The sequence below is a fragment of the Athene cunicularia genome (genome assembly GCF_003259725.1).
Source record: "Athene cunicularia isolate RWA chromosome 2 unlocalized genomic scaffold, athCun1 chr2_part1, whole genome shotgun sequence".
Taxonomy (NCBI): Eukaryota; Metazoa; Chordata; class Aves; order Strigiformes; family Strigidae; genus Athene; species Athene cunicularia.
In genome coordinates this window covers 22,168,060-22,193,716 of record NW_020799095.1, presented here as the reverse complement: position 1 = coordinate 22,193,716, position 25,657 = coordinate 22,168,060, and the positions used below count along the sequence as shown (strand labels likewise).

The following is a 25,657-nucleotide window of genomic DNA, read 5'->3' as shown; positions in this document are numbered from 1 at the left end:
TACTTGTTTAAACCACAAGAAATGGTCCCTCAGGAAACTATCATTTTTGTAGTAGGAGGATTCATTAGGTAGTAGAGTAAGCTATGAATTTTCGGTTCCCTGCATGAATGTACCTTACACATTGCATGCAGTACAGTGTAGCTCTCTGTATAGGGTGTCCTGATACACCTTATGAATGGTAGAAGGTTGTGACACAAGAGAGATTTGTAAGGTAAACTAAATCCATGGTGTCAGAAGAAAACTAGCTAGCAGGAAACACCACCAGCAGTGTTGCAATAGAGATATTACCAACTTTAAGGCTAAATATTTCTAGCTATGGAATTCACATTCTCCATGTCCAGGGAAATATCATCACACAGCAATGAGGGGAAACCTTCAGAAAGGCTCGTATCACTTCTTATCTATGAATTATTCTACAGATAGAGCTTTCTGTGGCATGAAGTATATGTTTGTGGCTTCCTATCATATAAAAAAAAATAACAACCTGCGACAAAAAAGTCTGCATCACCCCTACTTGCCCTATATTACGACCAAAATTTCTGTAGAAGAATTTTAATAGCAACAAAAGGTGAAGAGTAAAGATGGTTCAAATATGCAAACAGAAAAAGCCTGTAACAATAACTAATTTAGAAAAGATAAGCAATGTTTGGAGATTAAACAAGATAACTATACATTGAACTACCAATAACTTCTGAATATTTCAAATTTGTACTTGAAGCTGTTCTGAACACAATCCTGAAAGAGAGCAGAATTCTCTCCACAGATAGAGCAATCACCTCTGCAGATACGGCTACAAGACTGAGGCTAGATATATCCAGTATCAATATGGATCTTTTAAAATTGTATTTACATTCATACATAGATTAATTGTTCACTCTCTTAACCCTTTTTGCAGAAAAAAAGTTATTTGGATCACAAAGCAATAATACTGTTTATTATTAAATGTTCTTTCCCTCACTGGCACAGAAATAATCCAATATAACACAGCATTCCATTATCACATTGAAAGTGATGATTAAGACTTACAAAATCACTTAAGCATGTGCTTATATTCATATTAGTTCAGGAAACAAACAAACATGATTTTTAGTTATGTATACCCACAAATCTGACTTGAATAATTAACTAGCTTACACCAAATGCCCAGAATTTAACATGTGCATTTGTCCAGTCATATTATTGAAACTGCAGAAAATTGTGTTTAACTGCTCTGTAGATCAGGAAAGTTTAAACACATACTCAAATGTCACATTGAATTAGTGGTAAGATGCACATATGCTTAAATTCTGCATTGAACCAGGGCCTAAATAGCAAATGTCCTCAGGACTTCTTACCATTGAAAAAAAAAATTTAAAAAATTATTCTAACCACCAAGATCAGCAAAATGCTATAAGGCTCTGAAATTTCAGAATATGTGGCTACTGCAAAACTAAAATTAATTCCCTTTTGTAAATGATATATACCCTAAGAAACTCATTTTCTGTAGAAATAAATAAACCCTAATAATACAGATGAAATAAAAGATAATGGGATCACATTGCCAATTAGATGAACAACCCTACTTACACTCTGGTATTCTGTGACTTTAAAAGTCTCATAGACAAAATTTCTATTGATGTTAATGAAATGGTTTTTTCATAGGAAAAGTAAAAAATATGGCTTCTATGTAAGATTTTTTCCTTACAGGTTTTTAGGGTTTTTTTTATTTTTTACAAAAAAAAAAATAAAAAAATAAGGATATGTAATGGAAGTAGAGGTTGAGGACTTAGAGTATACTGATGGGGAAGCAGACCCATAACAAGTTCAAATTTATGATTATGAGAATTAAGCAGTCATATTTTTCCCCACTGGCAGAATAAGAGCCTCTTAGTGACTGGTTAAGGCTGAAAGATACTAAATCATGACCATGCAAATATCTATTTGATAGTGCATTTGTATAGTAACAGATTAGGTGTCATAAAAGTACACTTGTCTTTGTCACAGACCTTTACTACTTTGTGATAATAATTTTGCAGAGAACATATCCTGATTGCAGTATTACTTACTAGTATTAAAGAAGTTTCCCCTCTACCTGATAACTGATTATTTTTCTCATTAAACCAGAATATAATACTGACTTGTTTCTCAAAGAACTTACAGAACATTTCCAGGCACATTCAGATATCTTTATTGCCTTAACTAAATACACTTCCAAAAAATATTTTTGTTGTAGATCATCCAAGTGAGAATATCACCATATTGCTATGAAATCAATTATCACATGTCATAAAGACTGAATGAAAGACTGAGGTGTTCTACTTGCATAAGTTCAGTTTTGGCATTAAAATTCTGTATCTATTGATGCTAGAAAAGAAGTCATTCATAGTAGTGGAAGTATCTGAATTGCCATGTACAAGTTAATCAAATGGACAAAAACAACAGATGGAACAGGAATCTGGATATAACAGTTCCCTTCCAGGTTACTGTCTTAATTATTGTCCTAGAGCATTCCACTCCTTTTCTCCCTCCAATATGTTCTTGTGTATGTGTCTGCACATGTATTCAAAGTTTCAGCTGAAAGGACGCTGGAAGATTCTTATTTAAATCCTCTCTCAGTAAGCAGATAGACATTTTCCATATCTTAAAGTAACTTGTGAAAATGAAATAGTCTGAATAAGATTAGCTATAGCTTTAAGCTTCCTAAGGAGCTTGATTCTATTGACAATAACTCTTTAGGGTATGTATACAGAAAAGTACCAATAGCAAAGATCCCAAGTAGGCTCACACCTAAAGCATGCACCCAGCTAATCAGCCTACACAAGGGAGCAGCAGTTCTGGATCTACAAAGGATGTAAGCCTCTAAGGGACTCTGCAGTTATCCTAAGAGATATCCTAAGAGCACCCCTTGAAGTCTTTCTGGCCAGACCATTAGGCAATCCAGCTAAGTGTGAACAGAGAGAATACATATGTTCTTTACATACATAACAGCTATGTAACTTGGTCAAACATATGAGTGAGTTTAAAATTTCAATGGAATCTGGTCCAAGAATAAAACTGCAATGAAAATCAGAGTTACCTAATCAGTCATTCATACAGAACATTTTTAGTTAAACACAAGGATATATAAAGGCAGCTAAGTATAATCTTTACAGCTGCTATCTGTAAAGACAGATCATTACTACAGCATTTGGTTTACTCTTACACCTTGAATACTGCACTGACACCACTGAGAACTTACACTTTATAATGGTATCTACTGTTTTAACATAGGAAAGGCTACACTTTGCCACACTTTAGTTAGTATAATTTGCCTTAAAAATCTATCTTGGTAATATTTCTTTCCATAAAAATTTGTACTAATGACAATGCAGATGTTTACAAGTTCAGTTTATTATGTTCCAACACTCTAATTACAGAGCTGCAAGGGGCTTAGTAGCATATGTTCTGTAATACCCTATGCAGTTACAAAAATTCAAATGATAGTTAAACAGTGATGTTAATAGTTTAGCTCCTATTAACATCATATAAATTTATGATTTATGTAAAAGGTAAAAAAATTGAAAGAAAACAAAGGAAGAAACATTTATGGTAGAACGTTTTCAGTACTGTTTGATGTTGACCTAATTTTGGCTCCATAAAGGTTAAACTCCAAACTAATTCAGTGGTGGAACAATAAATTCAAAAGTATGCTTGCTTTTGGAAAACAAACTTTAGGATTCTCATCTTAAGAGCAACGCAATATTCATAACTTCTTTCAGCATTATTACCCACAAAATGGAAAACAATACAAAGTGCTATGAGTGACTACAAAGGAAGTCTGTGAAAGATAGATGAATTGGCTGGTTTAAACATTTTTAGCCTTTTTGAGGTCAGTCATTATCTGAGTACAATTAATTTAATCTTTTAAAATATTTTCATGTTTGCATAATAAGAGTAAAAAGTCAGGGTCCTGCATAGTTGGCTACTGCAGAATGATGCTTGGTACTCAGCTGACTACTTTTGTGCCTCTGGTTTAGCCTAGAGATGTTTGCTCCAGTCAAGGATGAGCCTCTGAAGTACTCACCTATCTTCAGGAATAAGAACTGTTCATTGTGAGATATCAAATAGCAATGAGATTTTTTTTTTTTTTTTTTTAAGGACCCCATAATAGTTTCTGCCTGATTGGGGTTTTTGTTTGGGTTTGGGGTTTTTTTTGTATCTTCAGTGAATATGTGGCAGTTACAGCACTGCTAGTACTCCCAGACTTAGAAAATTAGGATATTTCTAACCTTTTAATCAACTAATTCAAACCCTAAACCTCCACTGTGACTTTGCCTACACAACTCTGCCTCCATCCTGCATGTCTATGGCTTGTGCCTAGAAGTCCTGTGGTTCTCCTACCCCTCCTACATATTAGGTGGCGGCCCAAATTAGAAACAGAGACATTTCTCCTGAATATTTACCTTGAAGAGAAAGCACAGCAAGCCTAAGTAGCAGAGAATTCTTGCTCTCTCTCCCATGTTTCCTATCCCTAAGTATGTAAGATGGCTGCTTCTCCCTTCTTTTCAACAAAGCATTTAGCAAAGGTCAAGGTTTCTAATGTTTAATCACAATGGAACATTTAATGAGGCACTTTGAGAAAGCTTTTATCAAAATACCCATTTTGTCTCATTTTGGGGCAATCATTTGAGAAACTCTAAAAATAAGCATCATACCTTCCCTACATATTTAACAATTTTTAATAACTGCCCTGTAAAAGATGTATACCCTTGACTGTCACTCCATTTTAATTATTATCTAACTAAAATTGTTTGACAGCTAAGCTTCTTTCTTCACATTTTAGCATTGTATAAAATTTTTGACCATGCTGTTATGTTGTTTGATGATGTGGCAGATGCAAGTCCTTCTCAAGGTAACAAAGACTTTCTGATGTTGTTTTCTTATTTCCTGGTTTTATGAAAAATTTTGCCTCGCTGACTGTTGGTCATTCATCTTCCTACTACTTAGGTCTCACTCCGCATATTACTATTTCACTATCTTCCATGCTTATCTGTTTTGTGTGTACTCAAATTTGGTCTATTTACTGTGAATTTCATGGCATGTATGCTCATCTATTTTATAATTAACAATGTGTATTTATGCTTTGCTGTGACTGCATGACTATCTGGTGAAAATGGCTTGATCCTAGCAAGATCTGATATTAGACTTTTGAGCAATTGTTTGTAAAAACATGGTTTAGTTTGGGGGGTATTTATATCCACTTTTTTCCTCTTATTTTAGCCACTTTGAGTAATGCTTGCATACAGTCATGAGTATATGGGGTTTTAGTTTGAGGACTTTGGTTGGTTGGTGTTTTCTTTGATTTTTAAGTTCTAGCACTGAAGTGAAGAGTTATTACTGAATTTTATAAAAATATTTCTCTATGCTAATATAGCATGCCATATAATCAATTAGTGAAGTTTGGGGGATTTTTAATACAGGCCTGGGATACAGACACAGAAAACAGCTAAGCTAAAATAAATCACATGTGCAGGGGTGTAACAGTACACAAAGTTATCTGAAGTAACTGTCCACATACACATGTTGACTCACCATTAATGATAAGCAGCTGAGTGCTTGAAGAAAGTAACATTAATTATGTTGGTTTACCCATAGGGAAAAGGATAACCATGACAAATACAATGCACAATTCAACATACTCTGTCTACACACACACTCCCTCTACCAGTTTATAACCTCATCAAGTTGGCTAAATGATGTGACATGACTGAAATTCCAGTACTGCAGCAACTGCAGAAAAGTATTGCTAGCCCACAGTGTAGTGCATGAATGCATGACTATTAAATGAGGCTGTGTAGATTATGGGGAAAAGAACCTCTTATTTTCTCCACCAATGTCAGTAATTCTACTTGCCACTCTCTGACAGTTGGCCTGATGTTTCCTGCCTCTGTCATGCCTGCTTATCTGTTCTCTAATATTATCAGTTATGTTTGTCCAGCTCACCGAATCTGCGACTTTCCAAGACAAACTTCCATTTTAAGATGGCCCTGCTACATTCTTGAGGAGGGGTTTTGTTTTGTTTTGTTTTGTTTTTTTGGGGGGGTGGTTTTTTTTTTTTTAAAGGAAATATGACATGACTACTTTAATACATATTTTTCTTCGATATTTAGCTTGTTTCAGAGACTCTAGTATTACTGGGAAGCAGATGGAACTTCTCTCCTGGTATCTTGCCATCCTGACAGAATGATGGATGTGAATGCTTGAAAACCTTTATCTTATTCTACATTGCTCTTAGATGTTTTCTATCTCCTGCCTTGAAACTGACACACAGCTTCGTTTACAATTTTTATGGTTCTTCTATGCTTGTGCTTTCATCAGGTTGAACATTGCATATACTGATTCAGCTACTACATCTCACTTTGTTTCTTACTTTTTTCCCCTGTACTTACACATAGTATAGTACATATCAGAGCTTTGAGACTGCTGTAGAAAAAAAGCCTTTTTTGGCTTGAACATACTCATCAAACTTTTTACACTACTCACAGTGGCAGGTACTGGGAGGATGGGAGACAATGAAGTATGTTGAAACAAGAGAGATTCACACTGGATACAAACATCTCCATCCTTGGAGTTTTTTAAGACTCAACTGGATAAAGCCCTGAGCACTGTCACCTGCTCTCATAGCTGACCCTGCTTAGAACAGGAGATTGGACTAACGACTTCCTGCCATCCCTTAAAACCTGAATTATGGTCCTAAAGCAGTAAAAGCCCCGTGCCAATCACAATTTTATTAAGTTTTACTCCACTGGCCTTTTAAGTATACAGTGAGGTTGTTTGTTGTCAAACACAAATTCTGCCTTACTGTTACAAAATTCATACAGGAGGTTTTATTCATATCAGATTAGAGACTGTGCTTATTATTTGGCATGAATCTATGAGGCAGTGTGCAATATGTTGTAGGTTACCATTAGTTTTAACACTGCCTTGGAGAAATAGTAAAAATTAAAAGAGGGTGTAATTCAATTAAGTGTAAGTTTCTGCATGTAGGCAGGAAGAATCACCTATGAAAACCCTAATGAGATATGAAGTAGCGGTTCTTCAGAATAGTATCTGAAATTAACAGTGAATCACAAGTCAAATATGAATAAAGAAATATATGATAATATTAAGAAGGCTATTTTTTCTTAATAAAGGTATCCTCTTCAAGACATGAATAAATTCTTGTCCATTCAGTGCTGATAAAACATCAAATGCAGCATTGTGTCTAATTGGGAGCACTATGGTTCCAGAGGGATATGAACCAAAGGGAGTAATTGGATTGAATTCTTGCATTTTATCTGAACACAGATAAAAGTGACACATATGACCAGATGTCTAGAAAACATTTTCTGCGAGGAAAGGTTGAAGAAATTGCATATATAAAGGCCACAAAACACAGGACAAAGGCATGATCTGATAGACCTCCTAGTAAGTAATAAGTAGTTTAACAGAGGAGTGGAATCATTTGTTTTCCTTCTCCACTCTGTACAGGACAACATGACCTGGGCTCAGACTACACTAAGACAAAGAAATTTCAGAGGAAGGACAACAAAGTAATACAGTAGGTCATGACAGGCTAATTTCCTTTATTAGGAATTTCTAGAAACAAACTGGATAAACATCTCTCAGGAATTACTCAAGTGCCACTGATGCTACTTTAGGGAGAGGAACGGATAGATGACTCAATGATTTTCTATGGTTCTGTGAATAACATCATCTATGATATCAACCCTTTTGGTTCCTCTTAATAGAACATTGTAGGCAGCACTAGTATTTTTTTTTTATATAGGCTAAACTCTATTGTGTTCTTGGGTATCAGCAGTTATGGACTGGTGTGCAACATGGTAGATTGTTGCTTTCCCAATTCAGTACTTGCTGAAATTTGTATTAGGCACCAAATACTGAAAACAACTTTGCTTTTATGAAAGTAGGTTTACTTTAGTTCTAGCCAAGTTTGAGTACTTTGTCTATTTACATAGGCAAACATTTTTCCTGGCTTTTCAAGAGCTATTACGAATTATACAGTTTTAGCAAGTCTAAAATCCAATTTCTGATTTTTTCCCATTTCCTTTGTCTTACTCACACCAACAAAAATGAGAAGCAGGCATATTATATATTTCCATGTATGATACACTTGGCAGATCTTACTCCTGCAAAAATGCAACTGGACAATTTTAGAAGCTTTTCTCAATGCAACATATTGTATTGTCCATTCCTGGTATAACTTTCTGGTGTTCACATTTCTATTATGTGAAGAATCACAAGTTTAGTGTTAATAAATTCATGAATATAAAGTTTTTAACTGAAAACTTAGTCTTCTGGTTGTCCATGTAGCCTGGTGTATAGAGTATAGCCTGCTATTCTCCTGCAGTATTCTACAAGTAGTTTACATTGTCCTTAATAGTATTAGGATCTCACCACTGTATAATTTCAGTTCAACTTTTTTTTCTTGAATGCAATTCTGTTTTCTTCCCTTGAAAAATGCTGAAGGAGTCTTTGAAGCCTAGCACATTCACAGATGTCCCAGTATCTATTTGGCATTCAATTTCCTGTTTCTATGCTGCGTCTTTACATGGGGTGGTACTCTACATTTTAGAAACAATTTAAATTGCACTGTATTAATATACAGGTGTAAAATCTCATCCCTCTTCCCTCTCACTTCCTGCTTGTTTACTTAGCATAACACATTCATTTTCTTTCTTCATCTGTGAGCTTTAGCACTGATACTGCCTTTTGACAAAGTCACTGTGTATGTCCCCCTGTGCTGGGTATTTTCTGTTATCATGATATTTTTTTTCTGTAACCAAATATTTTCCTTTGTATTTTCCCATTTATGAACATAATTTTGGACTAGTTTTGATGCATATACTTTGCATTTATGTACTTCTATATACTAATTCTGTTATTTCTGTTGCACCTAGTTGTTCTCTGCATTGCTTTGAACAACAGTGCCTAAAATCTATACAAGCAAAAAAAAAAACCCTCAACAATTTCTTATTACTTAAATACCTTAATCTTGGGAAGACTGATTAATTGTTTTTTCAGCATTTAGGACTACAGTATAGGAAGCCAAGGAATGTTTTTAAGGAATAGACTGTCTCTGCATGTTGCTGGCAGGCAATATATAAAAATTACAGAATTGCAATTAATATGTAAAAATTTCATCAATCATTTAAAGTTGAGGCAGAACCTTGCTAATGTTGAAGCATAGCGATCAGATAAACTAAGCACACATCCTTAATTTCCTTGGATTTAAAATGTACTTCCCATTAAAACACTCTTCTGTAGCATTCTAAAATATTGCATTCCAGAATTAGATATCCTGTAAATGTGGATTTTGATTTTTGTTAAACATTAATATACAGATTCATGTAATATATGTGGAACAAGTTGATTTCAGAACAGCCAGCTCTAGGTACTGGAGGGTATGTTCCCAATTTAATTAGACTTCATTTGTGTCTCAGTTTAAAATCTTATTTATGAACTGTGCAATCTGTGAAATTTGGACCTCATCACAGTCCCCCTTCTGCTTGCGTCTGAAGGCATATTCAAAGCAAAAGGCTGAAGAGTCAAAATGGACATGCCTAATTCCGCTCATATACACAGTGTGGATAGCAGATATAACGGGAAACCACAGAGAAGCACAAGCTAGAGGTTCAGCTCCAAGGATACAAAGAGCTTCCTAAACCCCTTTTCCTCATAATTCATTCTAACTGTGAATATCCCCATAAGACAGAACCAAGAAAATACTTGTGGGGTTTTTTATATTATTATTTTATTACTTAAAACTGCCCTGAGGAAATAAAGAATGCCTCTGTTCTTTTAAACAGTTCTGATTACGTGAATACTAACAGAAAAGGTTACTTAGAGTTCTTATTAAGTGATTAGTTTTCCTTTATATTTTTACAGGAGCTTTATAATGACAATATAAATTTAGTGCTATGGCTGCTCATAAACCATTAGGAACAAAACAAATATCTTCTTTATAGATGGGAAGGTAGAAGGTCCTGAAAAATAATTCTGGTTTGAATGTGTGGAAGTAAATTTATGTAAATTGCTGTCAGTCATCTATGTATTCATTTCACTAGCTAAATAACATTATAAATGATCTGTAGCCAACAATTCTTCACTTGAAAACATGAAATGCAAATATTTATTCAAAACAGAAAAAGAAAATCACTTAAGGATAAGCATAAATCTTACCACGCCAATAGAAAAGTAGTTATTGATGATGTTGTAAGGCACTGGGTCTCCTTTCTCATCTTTATCGTTGGGTATTACTTCGAATTTCCACCTGTCCAGCAAAATCTCTGAGCTGTTCTCAATGTCTTTTAAGATCTTCATCAAATTCTCACCTTCATAACCTAGCAAAATGAGAACAGTTATTTAATCAAGCATAATAAGGTTTCATTCCATTTTCTTTCTCTTTCTATATAACTGGTTGGACAGAGCTCTGAGCAACCTGATCTAGTTGAAGATGTCCCTGCTTATTGCAGGTGAGAGTTGGACTAGATGACCTCTAAAGGTCTTCCAACCCCAACTATTCTATGATTCTATGATTCTATGACTGGAAAAATGAAAACTATGGCTATAAGACCTGAAAAGCAGGACTGAGTTTGAAGTATTGACAATTTTCCAGCACCTTTCATTAAAACGAGTACAAATACAAAGCTGATTTCTCCACTCAGCTAAATTAATGTAAAATTCGATGAATTCTACAGATTTCACAGGGCATCAGATTTATACTGGAGAAAATTGATCTTTGAAACTTGCCAATCCCTTGAATTTTCTGAACTATTACAGCAGTTATCCAATAAGCTAAGGTTACACTTTGCAAAATGTTCTTGCTATGAGATTGATCTTAATATTTAAGTTCCTTTTATTTCAAAATTTATGAAAAAAAGACATATAGTAGGTTTGTCTGATTAAAGTTTGACAAGAGACTGAAATGTTAAAATCTATTTTTTGTCAATTGTTTCAATGTGGTTTAGCGTAACAAATCCAAAATTTAAAATCCGCAACGGATGACTTATCATTTTTTCACCTTTCAACAACATCTTTATGAGCCTCATCCTGCTCTGTAGAGAGATCTTACTCTTACTTGCAAAGAAGCACTCATAGGTCTTCAGGTAATTCACCAGTAGTAGTTCAATAGACTGTCATCTAAACTCAGTAGAAAACTTGTTTACACACCCCTGAGTATAAACAACTTTCCACTGTTTGATTCGTGACATTATCAATGCTAAATACTATTCAGACCATTGCCTTTGTAACAGATAACAAAGATCTGTGGATTCATTCCTTCTTCAAATCAGAAATAAATTTTCATATTCAAGCAATATATACTTCCTAGGTCACTAACAGTTTTAGCAAGTGAAGCCATTCAAAGTCTCCCTGCTCAAAACCCACTGCTGGTACATTTCTTTATGGTTGCATAGTATGCTTCTGTTAGTTACTGCCAACCACATCATAACAGCAGCATACACAATTCCCTGTGTGTGCATCCTGGAGATCACTCACCAGCAATTTAGTTTCTGGAAGCTCTGTCTCCTCTCCCATCTATGGAAGCCCCAGAAAAATCTGTGTTATGGCATTGTCTACCACAAAGCAACGGGGTAACTCAAAACAGAAGGTAAATAAATAGAAGTGAATGGAAAGTCAGGTCCTGACTAATGTAATCAAATGTTCCTATAGCTGACAATGGTTAAAACAAGAAGTTGGACTAGCGACTTCCTGCAACCCCTTCCAACCTGAATTATTCTCTCTCTCTACTCTATGAACTGTGCAGAAAGGGAAGTAAGGCTGATCTGATGGGGTTTTGGGGTGTTTTGGTTTTTTACTTTTATTTCCTAAGACTATGTGAATAAACAATCACCAGTCATGACAGAGAATAAAGCCGGTCCTCAAATGATTTGACAGAATATTATGGTTAACAAAGAAGTTCTATAGCACAGAAACTACTAAGAATTTGCTAAAGACTATCTGGTAAGCAGGCAGACATTTGAAAAGGAAACTTGCTACAGTGAGACAGAAGGAGGAAGAGATATCTACAGAGCTTGAGAAGTTCCAAATAAACAGCCAAGTTCCAAATACACAGCATCTCGACTGAAACAACTGAGACCTGAAACAGAACTGTCCATGAGCCCATAAACTGACACGCTTTCACCAGAGACTGAGTCTTGCCTAAGACTTTCTTCTTTGTGTCTCTTTCAAGTTATTTTGTAATGAAAATAAGTTATTGGAGGAGCTGAGAGTAAGGCTCCATACATCCAGGAAAGGATGCAAAGGGTATTAAAGGTTTGATTTTACATATATTCTCCTTTCAGCACTCTTTGCCTTCTCATTTCCTGATAAATAGCACCACAGCACTTACTGTCTGGAATGCTCTGCAGAAGAGAAGAGGAGAGGATCAAAGGAACTAGTCTGAGGCTGAGACACATTTTTCATTTAATATTTATGAATATTAAAAAAGATGAAACCACTCTAAACCCATTATTACCTGTTTTCAGTAACCCTTTCAGCACAGCCCCAATTAAAATCCATTTAAGAATACTGTCTTTATAAGGTACTGATCAAAGAAATAACTGCAATACAGATGGTAAAAGGCCAACCAAATAGTTGCATACTACTCATTGCACCTTGGAGCCTTTCTGGTGTTAGCAGAAGTTACAAAGTATGAAGAGTGAGTACAACCTCTAGTATCTATAAAATTGTGCATATGACATTTACACACAGCTAATTCCAAAAATAAGAAAGGTGATAATGTTTTTTTACCTACATCATAAGAAAGAAATACAAATGTTGAGAGTAGACTTTGATGCAAAATTTATTTTTTTCCTTTTAATTACATAATGCATTGTATTTTAATTTGTGTTTACCTCCTCCCCATCTCAGACACCTTGCTAAATCATTGCCAGTCCCAAGAGGCAGGATAGCAACTGGAGGATGCTTAATCAAGTTCGCTTTCTCTGTGAATAAAGAAGGAAAAAAAATAACTAAGGAACAAAAAAAATTATCTAATTGTATGGTGCTGATAAAGTAACTGTGTTAGATTTTGTTTCGGTGAAAGACAGTGATACATTTTGTTTATGAAATTATGCTGTCTGCTCAGCAACAGGCATTTCACCAAGGCACTCCATTATGAAGTGTCTTCTCCAGTCAATATTCAATCCTTAATCCTAATTTACTCGATTGTTATTACAAGGACTTTTGTAACCCATAGATGTGATAGACATTCATAAAAAACAATACTCAAGATCTTCCCAAGACTGAACATGTTGTGGTCTCAGCTCTGCATTTCCAGCTATGAATGCAAAAGAGTAATAGTTAAGGGCATGAATAATGAGATGAATTTTGCAGTTTTCATCTGAGTGACCAGATTTGTGTTCTACTGAGTATTCACTTGGATTCATGTCTACACGTAAGCACCATTACCAAGAATGCCCTGGAACCAACACCAGAGGTTTGCCCATCAGGAATTAAACCCACTATTCAAAATGAGCATTGATCATCTGATCAAGTCTCTAAATCAATATTTTGTACTAAGTAATGTTTTGAAATGTATGAACTTACACTGACTTTTGAATCTTTGCTGGTACTTTTGTAGCATTTCAAGCCAAAGGATCTCTGTTCAAAATCCAATGGGAAAACTCTTGTCAAGAAATACATCTTGTCTGAAAGCTGGAAGTGGGGCAGCTATTCCCAGGTTAATATTTCAAATATATAAATTGTCAAATTCACCATTTAATTGGAATGAGTAGCATGTCTACTTTAAAAGTTATATTAAAAGTTAAACAATCAGCTATTTTGTTCATACAATTATGCACAATTATCAGCAATTCTCAGCAGGAGTTTATATAACCAATGGATGTGACAGGGACATCTTGTTATTTATCAGTTTCTCTCATCAATAGTTTAGGAAGATTTCAACATACACAATGCCAGTGTACTGCAAATCTTTAAGAGAAAATTTAATATTTAATAGAATAATAACAAAATATTTAAAAGTCAAACTGAGGAGAAAAAGAAGTTTGCAGGTTTTTTTCCCTTTTTATGGTTTTTTTTTTCCTTTCTTTTTTTTTTCCTTTTCTTCTTGCTTTGCTCCTGGCTAAGATACTCTGTATATCAGCAGATCAGGGAAGAAAAGCTCAAACTTGAAAGTGTCTGTTTCTGGAAACAGGTGATTTCTTAAAATTTATATGCCATAGGACTCTTGTTTGCTGAAAGGCAGCATTGAAAATCTATTTCCTGCACCTATGAAACAAATGGATCCTGGTTCCCCCAAATAATTTCTTAGCTCTGTACTGTACCACAAAAATTGCTGCAGAAGATAGTATTTTATTAAGACAAAATGCAAGGTTGGTTTTTTTTTTTCAAATAATGCCATTGAAAGAAAAAGTAACTGCATGGCATTTTAGATCTCATGAAAAAAGTGCTAACACAATTAACAGCTGCAAAACTTCACCCTTCATAGTTTAGTCAATACATTTGATATTTATGTACATTGATTTATGATTCTGAAACCTATTTGAGAGTTACAATTAATAGCTCTAATTTGCAAAAAGATTTTTTTCAAACCAAGATCAGAAATATGCCTTTGCTATCACCCATTCCTTCATGACATAATTTTTAATTTTCATGGAACTTTTGAAGGTTTTCTGGTCCCCACCTACCACAAAACACACACTTTTAAACACTCTTCATTTAAACTTTCAGTTGAGTCTTTTGACCTCTTTTCATGCCCTTCCTAATTTCCATCAACACATGCCTATTTTTTTATCTCCTGCCCCTCAAAGGCCAAATAAATGATCATGTGGTGTGGAAGATATTCTCACTAATAAGCCTTGGGAAGTTTAAGTCTGTATTATTTTGACTTATAGGCCTTCCTAATGATTTGTATAGAGGACTGCAAATACTGGACTTGTCTAGGGATTCTGAATATCCCTTGCAATTTTAATATCCTTAAAAATAATCATGTTCCAGACTAATAAATTTAAAAAATGTAAATGAACAAGATCTTGGTTGAAATAGCTGCATTCGTGTTTTTGTGTATAGGGAAGAGCAGTAAAATGATAAAGTCACACAAAACTATGTAAACACTATTGATTACCTATGCAATCCAAAATCCAGCCTACTGTTCCATCTCCACCACATGCTAGTACTCTGAACTCAGGAACATCTCGGAAAAAATTTAACCTAAAAACAGTAAATGAAGATAACTCATTATTATAAATTCATTGTACATTATGAAAACATTTTATGGCTTGAGACATTTAAATATAATACTAAATGGCAAATGAACACTTGAAATAATAATAATCACATCTGGTCATGAATACATTTTTAGACAAATACAATCCAACATAATATTATCTGAAAAATTTAATATGAAATTGTTAATTCAAGGGTTATTATGGTACACTAATACTAGAAATAGCTTGGACCTGATGGTTAACCCAGATCTTTGTCTCAGTTCAAATCCTTTTAGAAAGCATTCTCAGAAAACATTATTTGTTTACCTAGTTGCAAGTGGATATATGAAGTATCTCAAGATAGAAAAGTGTAAGGTGGCTAAATGTATTAGCCATATTTCCTTGTGAGGTGCTAGCTATAAATGCATATGAAACCAGCATATTTCTGATAGTACACTAATAAATAATAACCTGAGCATTTTGTGGTTGATAAAAACAAGTTTACACCATGGTTTAATACAAAATGAGTAAGCACCAGATTGAATGCATCCATTCCATCTTCCAACAAACCATATTATAAAAGTGAAATATCTTTGGTAATATTTGCCTGGCTATCTCTACTTCCATATTTATTGAGTGCTGGACAGTATCACCACCTCATTATCCACTTCATTCAATACCAATGTTCCATAATGCTAAAAAGCGAGGATATATTAAAACAATTCTAAGTTGCAATATTTTAAATTTAAAAGCATCTTTTCAGGATAGCTTTTGACAGATAATGAAATTAGTTCTTACACATAAATTGTGACTAGATAAAAACCTTCCAGTAATTTTGCTGAATTACTATATATATATATATATGTGTGTGTGTGTGTGTATGTACATTCATATATACTCTATTCATTACTGTCACAGACATATTAATGCATACTCTATATGCTCGTGAGCAGATCTGATTTCCAGTTTGCAGTCTCCTTATAAATGCACAATTACTACATTATACCCAAATTGTTCAATACAAATAAATATATAAAATAACTTGTGTTTAATTCAAGCTGTTTTCCATATGAAACTTTAATGCTGCTCAGAAAATGGTGTTGCTGTCCCTAGAAAGTCCTAAAAATTCTTTAGGCCTCTTGACAAAATCAAGAACACATGAAAAACATGAGTAAAAGAAAGAGCATGGGAGACAGAAATGCAAAGCACAATGGTCAAAAAACGTTATTTAAGATGTGGAAGACAACAGGACAGCTTCTTGTTCTATCAGTTTTCAAACAGAATTTCAAGGTTAGGAAAGCTACACAGAATTAAGTCCATCACATTGTTGTCCCACTGTCTCTAATTTTATCTGCTCAGAAGAGCACTTAGACAATTCTGTGTGTCAAGTACAAAGTCTGAAGGATGATTACTCCCTCTGTATTAAACCCTGCTTTGCCCTTCTCACTTCTTATGTTCTATTTCACACAGCTGCAGGACAAGAGCTATAGGATCTCTTCTGATCCAAAACATCATGTGCCAAATCACTTGGGGAACACATCTTCTATTAAGCCTATGTGCTGAAAGACCCTCTGCTGGAAGTCACTTTCTACCATTGTAAGAGTGGGTATTGAGATACAACCTGGCCCACAGGTGTGCACCTCTGTCACTTCCTGAGACCTGGGAAAGAGACAAATGCCTCCCACCAGCAGCATTTCCACTTTGACCCAATGTATTGGGTCTGTAGAAAGTTAGTAGATTTAATTATACTGCTTCCAGTACTGAGGGCATTTCAGATAAGTTTAAAATCAAATTTTAAAAGGTGACAGCAGGGTACTAACTTCCATAAATATTTAAGCATTTCTACTACATGTAACAGATGTCTGAAAGAAAATCTGGAAAAAACAAACAAACAAAACCAAAACCCAACACCAAAAGCATAGGGTTGATGCTAGCATTAATTGAGATAGGCAGAACACAGACCTAAACCTCCATCTCCCTTTTTATAAACAAGCATCCTCACCACATGGCTATCGAACATTCTTTTTGTTTTGACTGTATATTTAATCTTCATCAAAAAAGTGTAACTTCCAAAGAAAGTGGGGGATTGAAAAATCTGACAAAACTATAATGTCAATAAAATTCCCAATAAAATTCATTCATATTTCCCCTGGAGTATTTTATACTCATACACACTGAATTTTCCAAACAATTTCATAGTACAGCATTAAGTTCATATGACTTTTTATAAATTTAAGTATACAAATGATACATACATTATATAAATACATAACAGAAAATACATAAACCTAAAGTAGAATATACCTTACATCATATATTTGCATACATAAATACAGTGAATATAAATATATGATAATAAATATAAATATTTATAAAATCAAGTTAATTTATAAATTTAAATATAGTTATATAATTATATATGTAAATAAATCTCATTCATTGAATTAGAATGTGCATTACACATTACATTAAGAGTTGGGAAGGGAACATGGTTTTCTGTTTATAAGGTTTCATTCAAACTCAGTAAGCATTATAATTGTAAAGAAAGAATTTGATGGATTTCTTAATAGAACTTAAGGTAAAGAGTAAGTATTGCCCATCAAGATAGCTTTAGTCAATTAATGTTTTAATATCACCTGTTACCTCTTATCCACAGAACATTTTTATATGGTTTTGAAAAAAAGAATGTTGAAGAACTTCATAAAAGTTGTTTGAAGTGAAAATAAAAAAAAATCGAAGTCACTGTAAAGGCTTTGTGCACTGTCAGACTAAGGTAAAGGACCAGAATAGAAAATTCCTTCCTATTTTCTTGAACTGATTTATTAAATTGTACAAGAATTCTAGATATATGTAATAAACATCAAATAACATAAAAATATAAACCAGTATGTACAGTGGGTTTCTTCCCCAAAAGTTTTATTTCCATTTTAAAAAAAAATATTACAACAATTTAGATGAATACTCTTTACATAGCACAATATGACAAATATGACATTAAATACAAAGAACAAAAGTCCATTATATCAATAGCCTTTACAGAAATTATGTCAATAACCTTGACAGAAATTAAATAGCATATGAGAAACAGGTAAATCAGAAACTTCAAAACATGTATTTTATTGGTATCAAATTGAGTTTTACTGTAAGTCACAAAGAATCATTTAATACATTTTTTTTTTTCTAGTGAAGAAAAAGATTGCCACTAAAAAAATTTCCCCTTTTATATGGATATGAGAATAGGTAGATACTGTTTTATACAGATTTTATTTTTACAGGCATTATAATAAAAGGATTTCCTTTATCACTTGACATAGTGGAGCTGGAATGGCACGAGAACATTAGGCTGGTACAGACTGTAATCCAAATTACACTTACTCAATTACTGGCAAAAAGGCAACAAGAAAGATCAGCAGAACTTCTACTAACATCTCCTACCAGAGGACAAACAAAACTCCTGATACATTTGGGAATAAAAGATAAAAAAACACACCTACAGTAATCCACAGGAAGACAAAAACCATGTATGGCTGCATACTAAGGCTTTAAACAGCAGGATATTTTTGGTAGGTGAATTGTTAGGTGATTCTGGAAAATGAACCATTTTTCTTTCCACTGAGAAAGGACAATACAATCAATCCCTAAATGTAGATTACAAGAGATTATTGTATTTTATTATATTTCTATCATCAAAATTGACAAGATTATCTAATTCTTGCTTGATGATGAAATTCTTACATCATTAAACTGCAGCTTTTTTTTTACAGTATCTCCCAACTTTTCACATTCTACAAATATCATAAGCATACATTCTTAGTCCATAGTCAGTAATTAACACAGTAAATGGGCTCAGTCATAACACTGACTTGAAAAAAACTATCAACTATATCTTAATCTTGATAGCTCCCTTGTTAACTGACCCTTTTAATCTTCCATAATCCAGTTTCCTATCTGCTGGAAGTAAACCAAACAAATTTAAACCACTGAATGTTTTGATAACAGCCTACTTTTATTTTATTTTGCCAGACACTAGGATCACACAAACAGGCAATTATTGAGTTTCTGCTGATAAATTAGTAATTTCCATCTGAAAGATGGCAACTGTTCCAACTACCTATACTACTCTAATTCAGTTTCTCATAATCACCTCATCAAATCCATATGAATGCAGAGAAACTGTTTATGAATAAAACACCAACGCTAGAGGACTTAACTACTTGCTGTTGAATCATGCATTTAATTGATTTATGCACAGACAGCACACATACCCCACTCCCCCCCCCACCCCACTTATTATAGAACTTGTTTAGGAAATCCTGTCCCAGTCAGAGTAAAACTGTTTTAAAACATAAATTGCAATGATTTCCAATTAGGTACCTCCCTGTGACTTTTTCTCTCATTCCCAGCACTGCACTATGTAGATGTCAAGTGCTCAGCCACACAAGGTAGCATAACTGTATGGTGTGAAATCGTTCAGCCAGTCTTCTTCACTCACAGTGGAAGCAAAAAATAAAACTGCCAATACCCCAAGCAAAGAATAATCCACTGATATTGGTATCTCAGGACAGATATCAGCTAAACAAGATAAATTGCAAATTATCAGTGGATATAAAAATACTACTTAACTTGGTACATTTCTCCACTGCAAAGATCAAATTGCAGAAAAGGGAACAGAACTTAGTATCTGCCTACATTTGAGAAATTTTCTCTTAAATACTCTAAATGGCATTAGACCTACTTCAGCTCTTGTGGCTTAAAGCCATGTCTTTACTGAGCTGCTTTACAGTTGCCCCTGAGTAATTCGGATTCAAGTTTTTGGAAAAGGAAATTAATTCAGAAATAAACTATCACTAAAATTTGTTAATACTTCTGTTTCATAGCTTCTCAGCCAACATTACTATGCAGTACATGAACTTTGCCAGTTGCAATACTTGCACCTAATTATAATCAGCTGCGATATAGTGGAGTTCAGAAGCTCTGGATTACAATTTACAGAGAAAGTGTATTAAACGTTTTTTGTTATGACTTCTGTTTCAAAACTTCTCTATTTGAAGTAATAAAGTACGCTGGCCTTAAAGGTATTGAGACAATAATATTGAACCAATAAATACGTAAAATCATTAAATTCTATAAATATTTTTCATAAAGTGTGGCATAAATCAAACACAGTAATATTATCATAATTTTCTTGAATGGCATCTGTAACTTATTAGTTTGGTAATTACAAGTGAACTAGTACAACATTTACATATTGGAATAGAACTTGCTGCGTGTGAATGGAAGCGAATAAAAGATACAACATTCATCCTAAATGTCACCAGCTCAAAGCAAATTAGAGCCCGCTAAACCTTCATTAACAGATTTATGTTGACCAAGGACTAATCTGATAGATCTCTCTCGATTCCAAGTGAACCCTGTAACTTTGTCCATTTTAGAATTCACAGTGCTGAGTTTAATCTAGCAATTTCACTAATTTAGATGTTCAGCTCACCGCTGATTTTTCTCAAACTGTCCACAGGAAAGTACCAAGTTGAAAGACATAGCAATTGTACTCTTGCAATGTTTACTCCTTTATTGTATTGCTGTCATTTTACTAAACAAAGCAAATACAATCCCTGGCAAATGGTTATTTACTTGAGAATATGAATGAAAACTAAACAGTATTTCCTCTTCTAGACTGCCAAGCTGAGCTGGCCATGTAACTGGACAACATACACACTTTATTTACATCATTACAACTCTCAGTTACAGTTTTCTGTATACTCTAATGAGACAGTAATTCCAGTAAATCACTATAATAAAAATATTTTCAATAAATCCAGTTTATCATTGCATGGGCAACATATTCCTCTACTGTAATGACATTTTAATGTGCAAAAGTTAACTGGTAGATGCATATATTGCAGCTGAAAATACTGGTTTCAGTTCATACTTTCTAAAGATAAAGATGGCTGCCAATTTCAAATCACAGGCTTGCTAAAAACCATGATGGCATATTTAGAAAAATAAGATCCCAGTCCTTCAGTGTGTGATCACATGGGATACTGAGGGGCTCCACAAATATAGGGGACATTTTAGTGTCAGGTACCCAGCACTGAAAACATTGGTCCACATGATATACTTCACACTCAAAAAATACCATTAATATCATAGCATTATAGAAAGCCCTGTGTTGGAAGGTACCTTTAAAGATCAACTGGTCCAACCTCCCTACCATGGGCAGGGACATTTTTCATTATATCAGATTGATCAAAGCCCTGACCAACCAAAACCTAGGTTTTCCTTAACTACTCCTTAACAGTATTTCTTATTTCTATAGTACAGCATTACAGTTAGTCAATGGACCAAATCATTCTGATACAGATATTGAACAATAATGATAATGTCAAACCTATGATCCCTGCAAGAATGAAATTTGCTATATCTGCATAATACCCACAAGATGGATAGCAGCCATGCAGATCTGGGAGAGATATATGCCAGTCAGAAGAAGAAATACAGAAGCATTTGTGGGAAAAGTGATTCAAGATACGCTGGGTAGTGGCTGATGTCATACATTCAGAAGTAACTTGACTGTAATAGTCAAAAGCTTATTTTGGGGTGATCAAGAAAAGAGACACAAGCTTTTAAAATAGATTTCAGACAAAGGCTGAACATTTACAATGGTTAAGAGAGAGGTGAATGAATCTGACTCACAACTTTGGAAGTAGACTGAGATAGGAGTGGAAATTGGTGATATTTACAATATTTAAAGATTGTGCTAGGTGCGCAGCAAACACCACAGATGTCACACAAGTAAAAATACTGTTAAACAGTTGCTTAAAATATATCTCTAAAGCCAAGGTTTAAGTTTCACATGTGAAGACTTACTAAGTTCTAAGTACTACTGCTTTATGGTGCACAACAGTAATTTAAACCATTAGAATACAACCAACCTACCATGGCATGCTTTGTCATTCTTTGGCAAAAATGTAATTCTTCCAAAGAAATATGGATCGGGTTCAAGGTTTTGTTCAGGAGAAAATAACAATGCAGTTATTATCTTCTAAAAACATTCTTGGTGTATATGTCTTCCCAGAATACTCTGGATATTCCAAATGTCCAACAGCAAAGAAATGCTCTAGCAATCAATTCCAATAATCAGGGAAAACAGTGTCATTTTCAAAATAAGCCTATTGCTTTGTGAAGTTATAAAGGCCTAGGCGCTGTAGATTCCCAACTAAATTACAGAGTAAGTTGTAAGGATACAGTTTGGCTGTCGGGCATCTTTTAAGTGGACAAAATTTAAGATTCAGAAAGGCCTGTTGAGGTAAGCTTGAGGGTAGAAGTTAAAAAATACATGTTCTCCAAATTAAATGCTTAAGGGACTTACAAAGAAATACAACTTTTGTGGATATAATTTCTATTATAGAGTATAAAAATAACATAAATTAAACACTTTAAATAATAGACTTAAGGGAACAGAAGCCTTTTCAGAGGGACAAAGCCTTTGTGAAACGGTGACCTCTCTACAGAGTCATGTGGGTCTGTGTGGCTCAACTGCTATTCATCCAGCTATTATTTACCTCTCTGTGAGGTGAACAAGAACTGAATTTCAGATTCTTCAGGATCATTAAATCCACAATAACAGTTGTTGTTAGAAGTAGAAGACTCCTATAGAGATATAACAACCAAACAGGGAAACTCTTTTCAAGGCTAAAACACAGGTGCTAGGCACAAATTACACAATGTATCAGCCTGGCAATTTTCACGTCACTTTGTTAAACTGTGGCAGTCTACAACAGTGGAGTACCTTTTATGCCTGTGTTCAGCTGCAGAGCTTACAGGGTTTCTCCAGCTCAGCCATCTCTCTGCTCCCAAATAAAGAATGTCTGAACCATTAATTATTATACCAGTGTTTAAAGTGTACTGTTGCCCTTTGGCTGAGAGCGCCTTGATTTTTCAGGCCTTGCAGTGGGTCAGTTTCCATTGTAGGAAAGGAATCAATGTCACAGAGTCAGCTACTGTGTGGTTTATTTGCATCATGTCCGTATTTTTATATAAATATAGAGAGAGAGCGAGCCTTGACAAACAGCTCTGAAAACCTTAGCTTAGACATACTAAGAAGCTGCAAAGAACATCTTTGTTGCTGTCCCTGCAGTTCTCCAAGCACCATCCCAACTATTATGAAAGTAGGTGACACATCCACTTAAGCAACTGCATGTTCAGATAGCAATACTAAATTTTGTTGTCAACTTGTTCAAAATATTTTTCTGTTGACCTGCTACATGTCAGCATATTTATAAAAACATGCAAAATGACTCATATTATGAAGGATGGTTTGTTTGATTTTTCTTTGGGGGTGGGGACATGTGTGTTTGTGGGGTTTTTTTGTGTTGTTTGTTTGTGGTTTTTTTGGTTGGTTGGTTGGTTTTTTTAAGGAGAAGAAAGTGATATATATATATTATTTACAGATTTCAAAGAATTTCAAATATGGGACTCCACTAGTGGCCCTTTTTCCTCTGAACAAAAATTATTTTAACCTTGTTCCAGCTCAGCTCTGTTAAGGAGTCCTTTATTCCAACACATTTCTGTGAAAGAATATGGTTATCCCACTCAAGAGGAAGAACAAAAGACTTAGTGATTGAGTTGTTGACTTTAAAAAAAAAATACAGTGATTTCACATTCCCCCTCAGATTTAGGATTTTATTGGTTTCCTAGTTCTCTTGTCTTTCTCCCTGTTATCTAAACACATGATACTTTGAATTTTGACAGAATTGAACTGGAAATATTAATTCATGTTAGCCACAGAACTTTGGTTTGGAACTCAAGTTGGAAAACTTGTGAATGTTATCTTCTTGGTTGATGACAACAGCCCATGAGAAAAATATCAACATAAATCGAAATATTAACCTCTGAGTTAAAGCAGACAGCTTGGCTCTACCAAAAACATGCAGATTCTACCCTAATACTATAAACATTCTATGTTATATCTAGGTTAAGTAAACATGTCTGAAATTAGTATTCAAAAGAAAAAAAATCTAAAAATAGACTCAACTAAAATGTATTACAATAATCATAAATGCTTTTAAATATATACATCATGTTTATCCCTTTCTACTAAATAACAGTAATTGGCATGAAGAATACACTTTTGTTTTTCTGTGTGTTGTACAATCCCCCACTCTGTTCCATTTTAATCTAAATTACACATATGGCAATATTAGGTAAGTGTAACATTTTGGTTGACAATCCAGTATAACTGGCATTATAGAGATGGATGGATGGATGGATGGATGGATGGATGGATGGATGGATGGATGGATGGATGGATGGATGGGAAGATTTTTATTAAGGTAATCTATCCCTTGCAGAAAGGGAAACAAGGACTGGTAAGTGAAATACAGAGTTTATTCAACTGCTCGCTTAAGGAAAAAATTATATGCAGCCTACATAGCATTGCTAGGGGCAAGAATTGATGGCAGAAGATAAACTGGAAATTTAGGATTATTCATTTCTGTAGAATGAATAAAAAATATACCAAAACAAGCTTAACAAAATGCAGTATCTGTTTGAAAATTAATTAGAAATTTCTTCAAAGTGACTCTGAAGTAAAACTATTTCGATTCCTAATAGGAAGAGAAATTGAAATATTTTTTAAAAACACTGTCCTGGTTCAAAAGACTAAAGTTTAAATCTCTTCAGTGCAAGGTTTCAGTTTGAACTTAACACTGCCCTCTTGTGCTTCTGCCTTAAAATACATGTTAATTTACATGACAAGATACATGAAAAACAGAAGCCAGTAATGGACACAAATGCAGTCAGTAAGTGAGGTTTGATTTCTTTCTTTTTTTAAAGATTCAATGCAATAAAATGAATATGAACAAAAATATTTCAGTTGTTTAAGTCATAATCTCAATCTCCAGTATTGCATTCCTATTATACTGTATGAAAAACAACACTGGCTACTAGTTTTGTCTCAGTTAAAATTTCTTACAAATTCCTGAAATAAGTTTCTGCAGTTTTTCTAGTCTGCGTACTCTTTGAACTAAGACTACTTGAATTTTCTGTATGGGTCAGGACTAGGATAACAAAATACAAACAACAAATATCATTTGAGTAATAAAACAGCACTTCCTGGTACAGGACAAAATTACAGGCATGAAAGAAATCATGCATGTCTTCATTTCCATCTTTTGAGCAGGTTTTGCACCATTCTGCAGGTTGCACAGTAGCCACAATGTAGTGCAAGATATCCTGAGAATCTGAACTCCAAAAAGGACTGGGCCCAATCCAATTTTCACTTTCATCAATGCTATACACATCCCAAGTCTAACACAGTAAACGAATGGACAGCTGATGTAGAATGGTTTTAAGAAAGAATAGCTTCCTGTATATTTGCCTTTAAAACCAGAAGTACTGGCAGAAACTGTCATAGTATACTCTTTCCAGTAGTGTATCTGTGACAACTGAAATATAACTGTAAGGCACAA

General features: G+C 34.3%; 1 protein-coding gene across 7 annotated transcripts in view; it reads right to left on the bottom strand.

Annotated features, from left to right (window-relative positions):
- The window catches only part of DGKB (diacylglycerol kinase beta), a 358,512-nt gene that overhangs the window by 188,455 nt on the left and 144,400 nt on the right, over positions 1–25,657 (bottom strand). For all 7 annotated transcript variants that reach the window (XM_026843216.1, XM_026843218.1, XM_026843219.1 and 4 more), the window contains 3 exons: positions 15,107–15,192; positions 12,876–12,965; positions 10,201–10,361 (listed from right to left, as the gene is read on the bottom strand). In XM_026843216.1, coding sequence (XP_026699017.1) covers positions 10,201–10,361; positions 12,876–12,965; positions 15,107–15,192 — 337 coding nt within the window. The remainder of the gene's footprint in view (positions 1–10,200; positions 10,362–12,875; positions 12,966–15,106; positions 15,193–25,657) is intronic.